Source organism: Apis dorsata, unplaced genomic scaffold, assembly GCF_000469605.1.
Source record: "Apis dorsata unplaced genomic scaffold, Apis dorsata 1.3 scaffold_397, whole genome shotgun sequence".
In the NCBI taxonomy this organism is placed as follows: domain Eukaryota; kingdom Metazoa; phylum Arthropoda; class Insecta; order Hymenoptera; family Apidae; genus Apis; species Apis dorsata.
In genome coordinates, this window is record NW_006263656.1 from 711,735 (window position 1) to 719,637 (window position 7,903).

A 7,903-nucleotide genomic window follows, 5' to 3' on the forward strand; every position below is an offset into this window, starting at 1 on the left:
CACTTCTTTTCTATATATATTTTGTGAGAGAGAATTTGTATCTTTTTTTTTTGTCTCTAGAGAATTTACGAAGTGACAGATGATGTAGATAAAGTAGCCGTTTATAGGAATTTGAACGGTTTTGTTTGTTACGTTTTGGTATCGTACAAAACCCATCGAGGGGCCGCCATGGCGAGAAGAAGATTAGTTCCTGAATCGGCGACGCTTTTCAAAAATTGTGAAGTTAATATAGAATGGGCTAATGCGAATATGACACCTTATAACGTGGTATGTATAACGATTATTACATCCATATTTTAAAAGAAAAATTATTTCGCGATAAAATAAAGAAATAAATTTATTCTAAATTAATTTTAAAAGTAATTTTGAAAGTATCTCACGATAAAAATAAAATATAAATGAATCAATAAAGTAAATAGATAAAATTTACTCCAAATTAATTTAAAAGAAAAATATCATCGTATTTATTTCTTATTGACATTAAATATTATTATATATATATAAAAAGAAAGAAATAACGATACGAATTTGACGAAGAGAGGTCAATGTTTTACAAATCGTCATCAGTGGCAATACGATTTTCCTTTCGCGTATAGAGAACAATGACATCGGTCAATTATAGCCTCATGAGAATATAGAACGTGGGTACTTTCCCTTGTTAACTCGTGTCTACAAATGGCACTGCGATTTGCGGGAATCGGATACATTACGTATATTAAAAATGTTAAATCACTTTTACTGTAGTTTATATCTTGATGAATCCACGTTGTGATTTCGTCTCTCCCTTTCAAGGAAAAAAAAAGACAATCGTTTCTCATTTATTGAATAGTAACCATAGTAACGGAGCGAGCTTCAATCTGCTTAAATTTTTTTAGAATTACGTTACATTTTATAATATTTTAGGTCTATATCTATTAAAAATAAAAGAAAATTAAATCTAATTGTACGATTAATTATTTTATTTCTATATATTTTCTGAAGTTTATTTAAGATCATCGCAATTATTTTCTTCGACATATTTTCAAATAATGATATAACACGAAGAATTCTTTTAAAATAAATTGAGAATTAACTTTAAATTATTGAAAATTACTTCTTGACACAGTAAGATAGTTTTGAATGAATTAGTTCGTATTTCTACCGCAAGAGGCATCGCGAGCGCCAGCGTTTATTAAAGAGAATGCGCAGTATTGAATGTGTCGAGTAAATCAGCTGATCGCGTTTCCTCGTTCTCGTATAATACGAAATATTTTTCGATTATCGTATCGTTAATTGAAAGTGAATTGAGAAACGATAAAAATGAGTTCGTCCACGATCGAGAACAGTGAATATAGTGACTATCGGAGTCCCTTGGCAACAAGGTACGCCTCCAAGGAAATGCGATATAATTTCAGCGAACAAAATAAATTCAGCACGTGGCGAAAACTATGGATTTATTTGGCCAAGGCAGAAATGGTTCGTAATTATTAAACGTAATTATTTGTAACAAGCTTATTTAATTTATCGTTTCTTTATGGGAAATTTATAATCAATTGTTTCACTATTTTTCTATTGTTGACTGCAGATGTGCTCCATTTGCTTTGATTTTATTGCTCCATACGATAAAGAATATTGTTTATTTAAGAATTCTTTAGGGATTTAGGCGGATTTTAATTGTACTGCAATTTGGAGTTACTAGATTTTAGTTATATTAAGAGCATTGTTAATTTAATACAAATGGAGTAGAATTAATTTTGAAAGAGGATATCTGTTTAAATAATACTTAGGAATAAATTTACTATTAACAAAACAAATAATAATTATATTATTAATTATTATTGAATATTAAGATTGATAAAATATTTATATTTATTCCTAATTATTTTTATTATTGATTTTTCTGGAATCATATTTGAATTAAATGAAATTAAATTATAATTTAATAATAAATAAATGTGTTAGTATTTATTGATAATTGAAAAGATAGGAAAATTTAAATATAAAAAAATATAATTTAAGATTGTTAATTTTCCTGTAAATTTCAAATTCATTTTCTGTTACCATTCTATATATCTCATTAATTTTCTATGTGTTATACCACGCGAACAAAATTGTTTTTTATTATAAAATTACGTTAAACATCGTATTGCCACATTTATTATTGAAATCTCAAAAATATATTTAATCATTTAAGGTTATCGAAAGATCATCATGCTCTATAAATATAATAGCTTCAAATTTTACAATTTGTTTCTTCTCGTCAAATTCGAATTACAAAACTATGATTCCTCGTTTAATAAATGTATTGATTATTAAAAATCCACAGTTCGAAGAATGTGGAACGTGTGACGAGGAAGGCAACATACAAATAACGAAAACCTTCATTGAACCAGCTAAAACGAAAAAAGTTGTTGCCCGAACGAAACAGAAGGCCATCGACAAACGATCGAACATAATAAACAATCAACGATCGCAGAAATTAATCGGTTCATCGATTCAAAAAGGTCGGCCGATAAAAGCTGCAATCTCGAGCCCGGTAAAAAATCTCGGCAACCCGATAAATCAATGCAAGGTCGAAAAATGCCAATCGAAAAGCATACTTTGCTCCAATTGTTCATTGATAGAATTCGCGAGGAGCAAGGACAAAACGAAAGAAAATTTTAATCAAACTTGCGATATCAATGGAAATTTAAGAGACAGTTTAGACCAATCTTTTTTACACGAACACTTTAAGAAGAATTGCGTACAACACGATCAATCGAACGCCATTCTTCCCGCGATCAGCACGTATTTGACGTATTTGAACAAAGGTAAACGCTTGAAGAACTTCAAATGGAACGACGTGCAAAGATATTCTAACGAGGCTTTGCACAGTATCGAGAATTTTGCTAAAAATCTAACAAATGCCCCTTGCGATCTGGTCAACAAGTGTAAGTTAGAATGCTCTTGCCAGTGTCGATTTCACGCGAACAACAGTTTCAATGTATCAAAATTACCTACGAATAAATTACAATCTGTTTGGAATCCGACAGACGGTCTTGTGACAAATTTCTCCGAAACTTTGAAGATCGCAAGCGAAAATGACAATAAAAATTGCGTTAGCTACGATCAAAGAAATATTTATAAGAACGAGCACGTAAACCCAGCGGAGAATAATGTTCACCACATGTCCAATAATTTTTCCAATTCGCAGCCTTTCAACGAATCTAATCATCATCGGTTCTCAAACTGTTATCAGTATACTAATTATTATCAGAATTTTGGGATCAATAATTTGGGAGAGCAAAACAACGGTACTTTCGTCCAATATCCTAATCAAAACACGGGATACAATTTGCAAAGTGGGCGAGAATTCTCGTTGCGCCAGGAATCGAATTTGGGCCACTTTTCGCAACAATTTCCATCGACAGACGTGAACCAGATGACGATCAATCAGAATTTCAATTGGTTTTCGCCCGAGTTATTGCCGATGGAGATTTATCGCCGCGAACCCGGAAATATTCCGGACATATCCAATAGAATTTTGAATGATTGTAAATATATGAACAATCATCACGCGATTAAGAGTTCACAGCAACAGAGTAACGAGTCGTTTTTTAGCCCCGTTTCGAAGTTCGAAGGAAGATTCTCGTTTGAAAATCCGATCAATACGATTAATTCCTCGTTGTATCCAAAGAATGCGATATACGCGGAGAGTAAACCGCAATTTGGAGAAAATTTTCGAAGACTTTAAGTGATTTATTATTATGGGATTTAATTATGATTATCGTCGATTATAGAAAATAGGTAGCGAGTTTAGTTTATTTCGATTAGAGAAATTGTATTTTAATCTTATGGATTGGTTCCATGGTTGATGGCTATTACGCAACGCGCAACAAGATAGATAAGATGAATTGATGGAAACAATATTTTGTGGAAGTAACTCGAGTTTGTTGGTTTTTATTTATATCTCGATAGATAGAGATTTAAGGAAGAGAGAGAAAGAAAGAATAAGCGGTAGGCAAAATTTAAGATAAACGAATTGATCAACAATTTTTTTAATATTCAGAATGTATCGTGGATGGAACATCACACGTGCTCCATATTAGAACGATTTTGCTATTAATCAGTATTTGGAAAAAAGTGTCGACAATTTGTCTTTTTTTTTTTTTTTTTTTTTCTTCTTTTACAATCAGTGTTCTGAATCTTGTGATTGTTTTGTTTGTTAAGTATATTATATATATATACCTATGCTTATTGATTTTTGAGCTCGTATCTTAAATTTATATGAAATTAAGTATATATAAAAAAAATTTCGAATTTTATATAAGCTGAAGTTCCTGATGATTAATTATTACAATTTAAGATTTATTTCTTGTGCCAATGACGTGAAACGAACTCGTTTTATACCAAAGATTAATAATCCATGGTTATTAATGGTGGTAGCTACTTAGGGCAATCGTTATGTCTTATTATTGTAATCATAAGAATGCAAATCGATCTTTATATATCATTTTATTTTCTAATCGTACTTGTAGTGATGCTTGTAATTTTTTTTTTTTTCGAAGCTGTGAAAAAATTGTTAAAACAACTTTCTAGCTCCGATTCTTTGTATTTCTACAGAGATTAATATACGCGATATCCGCGCATATTATCCGCGCGGGAATTAATTTATCACTTATTGTATTTTATTTTTCTGATCAAAATGATTTGTATCGTCGTTGCGAAGAATATTGTACACGAGATGATGTTCTATGAAAAAAAAAAAAAAAAAAAAATGATGATTTCTGAACGAAATTAGAATTTATTATATAAGCATTAAAAATAATCTTAAGATGGATTGCTGTTTTATGATACATTATAATATTTTACAATCATCTGTGACGATATAACATTGTTAAAAAAAATTATTTCGTGTAATCAACGATCTCTTATTATTATTATTATTATTTTTTTTTTTTAAAGAAATAAATAATGTTTTGGAATATTAAAAATTACTTTACACGATTAATAATTTGTTCTGTGTAAGATGCATTTTTTTGTTGTGTGATTGAGCATTTTGCGCCGATCTACGAATAATGAAAATTATATTAAAAGAAAATCACAATTAAGTATACAGATTTTTCGAAGATCAACTTACTTGTTACTACACTGTTTGTTATATTTTCGCATCATCATTTATATATAAAATTCTCGTTTATATGTACACATGGATTGTTCTTTCTTAATTATCTAAGTGTGATGATATAATGATATCTCGTCGAGTTTATCGAAAAATTTATGTCGATGAAATATGATGCCGTGATAATGATAAATCACAATGTGGACAATGATCAGATTTGTTTCGAGTTGTCTGAAAATCGGAATATATCGTTAATAATTAAAATAAATATTTATACGCGACAAAATTCATTCATTTTCTTACCTGACTGTTCTTTATACGTAAATAATTCCCGCACTGACAGCATTTTAAACGTTGTTGATCCGTCCTTTTGAACGATATCTATAAAAATATAAAATATTTGAAAAATTTTGTAACGCAAAACGATACAATAAAGTAAAATTAAGATTACAAAATTTTGTTGTTGTAATATATATATTTGAATTAGAATATTTTAACCTTAATCGAAGCTGGAGGTGCACAAGTGTCGCAATAGAATCGTCCTCGTTTATCCTTATTAACGGAGTAATACTGAAAGGGGGGCCCCTTCATGGGTATCTGTTGAATTTTTTGAAATCATATAATATGATAAAATGATATACATCCATATATATACAAATTGAAGCAAAATGTCATAAAGTGTGAGAATTAACCTGCAGCCTTTTACAAATTGGGCAAACATTAATGTATTTCTCGTGCAACGAAACGCTGTTCTGTAGACCGAGTTTCTGTACAAATCAAATTTCGTTTGATTCGTGTTAAACTATTTTGCGTTATTTGAGTTATAATAATTATTTTTGCAACAATATTTTTGATTCATTCGTTCGCTTAGGATATATAATATTACTTTGTTTTTACGGATGGAAGGTGTCGAGGGGGGATTAGACGCTGGCACAAGCGTGATACTTATATCGCTAACTCTGAAAATATTAAACGCGAAACAAGATTATTAATATTGTATAAACAAAGATTATATCTATTTTCAAAAGTGAATTAATAAAATCATTCTCTTACGATGCATCGGCGGGTTTAACTTTGTTTTTTCGGAGAGCTTTCGCGTAAGTTCTTTTACCTCTCGGTAATGTTTCGAAATCATCTCTAAAAAAAAAAAAAAAAAAGATTCGAAAGAAAAAGATTCATTGCATCCTTGATATATATTAAAATTGGAAATATTTCATCACGATGCGATCGAGTTACAAGTTAAATCGATAATCAAACACATTCAAAAAGAACCCCAGGTGACGAATATCAACAATTTCGATTTTTTCAATTCTAATTTCACGAAAAAATACGACCAATATTGCATATCGAACGCGAGAAAAAATTCGCAACACGCCACCTGACGCGTTGAATGTGTCGAAACGAAAGGAAAGGAAAGGAAGCTTAAAAAAAAAAAAAAAAAGAAACATCTCTTACACGGTCTGCGCTTCGTTCTCACGTCTATTTATCAATTCAGTTTGCTGCAATTTCTCTAGTTTTTCTTTTCTGACTGTCCGCGACTGTCTCATTGCAGGATTCTTCTCCTGGTTTCTCGGATTCTTTGCCGTTCCCGTTTCTGAATTAATCGTGGCCAGTTCCAAATGCATCGTGTCGCACGTACCTTGACACTGGCTCGTGATCTGTATTTGTTTCTCGATCGGTGCTCTTTTATTCGGCGTCGTCTCGGCGGTAAATTGCAACGTTCCCCTCTTATTCCCATCTTCCATCTCGTGCAACTGTTCCACAATCTCCATTTGATTGGGTTGGGAGGATGGATGGGAATTGTTCTTACATCCTATGTTCACTATCCTATGGATGGTCTCCATTGATCTCGAATCGTTGCCCGGTGTCACTACGATAGATATCGAATTTCCGGATCCTATCTCTATCACCTTATTTCCATTTTCGATTATCTGAGAACGAGAGCTTTGTTGGGAGTTCTTGCTCGACGGGGAAGTCCTCGTTCCTTTTATTTTTATTCTCTTATTGTTATTTCTGTTCAACATGATCAGCTTCTTCGATCTCTCTTCGTTGTTCTTTCTACGATTACACGAATGATAATTCGCAAGGGGTGTTGACACGAATTCATTCGAAAATTATTATTCGCGAAATTTGTTGATACATCTTTTTATCTTTCGATAATAATTGATTTTGATTTTTAAATATGATATACTTTTGATCTGTAAAATTTGAAATGATTTTAACATGATATTTCACATTTTATCGTGAAAGATGCACGGTAATTATTAATATTTATAAGTTATGAAAAATTGAAACTCTATTGGAAGTTTTCAAAAAAAAATTTTTCACTAAAAAGGAATAATTAATTTCTTAGTTAATTTTGAATTTTTTCTTGCTCTTCTTTTCTACCAATATCAAAAGTTTAGTCAAAAAAATAATCTAAGTATAAATTAAATGATTTTGATTTTATATCAGTGAATTAAAAAAAGAAAAACAATATGAAACAAAAAAATTCATCGTGGATAATTTTTATTTTTTAAATTTCTTTTTCCATAGAATTTTTTCGCTTTGTGATCAATTATCGTTATATTTATCGTTATATTAAAAAAAAAGAAACCTTACGTTTTCGATGCAGTTTGACTCGATATGTGAGTTTTTTCCGGCGGGACACAGTATGAAGCGACAGTGAGTTTGGTGATCATTGATGAGCAACCCCCTACTTTCGAATCTTGTTGCTGGCCACCTTCGAAAAAAGGAATATTTGGAATTAAAGTTTCTGAGAATTCATCCATTTTTTTTTTGTTTTTTTTTTTTTTAATAACAAAAATTTTATCGTACAATACA

General features: G+C 30.7%; 3 protein-coding genes across 3 annotated transcripts in view; 2 read left to right on the plus strand and 1 right to left on the minus strand.

Moving 5' to 3' along the window:
- Positions 1–4,736, plus strand: part of LOC102681248 — a 6,159-nt gene extending 1,423 nt beyond the window's left edge. Inside the window, exons 3-4 of the mRNA XM_031512199.1 lie at positions 61–267; positions 2,306–4,736. Of these exons, the coding sequence (XP_031368059.1) occupies positions 61–267; positions 2,306–3,712 (1,614 nt within the window). The 3' untranslated portion in view covers positions 3,713–4,736. The remainder of the gene's footprint in view (positions 1–60; positions 268–2,305) is intronic.
- LOC102671585 (adenylosuccinate lyase) overlaps positions 1,162–7,903 on the plus strand; it is a 28,081-nt gene continuing 21,339 nt past the window's right edge. Inside the window, exon 1 of the mRNA XM_006619170.2 lies at positions 1,162–1,455. Coding sequence (XP_006619233.1) covers positions 1,300–1,455 — 156 coding nt within the window. The 5' untranslated portion in view covers positions 1,162–1,299. The remainder of the gene's footprint in view (positions 1,456–7,903) is intronic.
- Positions 4,993–7,903, minus strand: part of LOC102671179 — a 5,939-nt gene continuing 3,028 nt past the window's right edge. Inside the window, exons 6-13 of the mRNA XM_031512207.1 lie at positions 7,682–7,802; positions 6,536–7,138; positions 6,134–6,217; positions 5,967–6,039; positions 5,773–5,847; positions 5,579–5,677; positions 5,384–5,461; positions 4,993–5,311 (exon numbers count right to left, since the gene is read on the minus strand). Of these exons, the coding sequence (XP_031368067.1) occupies positions 5,237–5,311; positions 5,384–5,461; positions 5,579–5,677; positions 5,773–5,847; positions 5,967–6,039; positions 6,134–6,217; positions 6,536–7,138; positions 7,682–7,802 (1,208 nt within the window). The 3' untranslated portion in view covers positions 4,993–5,236. The remainder of the gene's footprint in view (positions 5,312–5,383; positions 5,462–5,578; positions 5,678–5,772; positions 5,848–5,966; positions 6,040–6,133; positions 6,218–6,535; positions 7,139–7,681; positions 7,803–7,903) is intronic.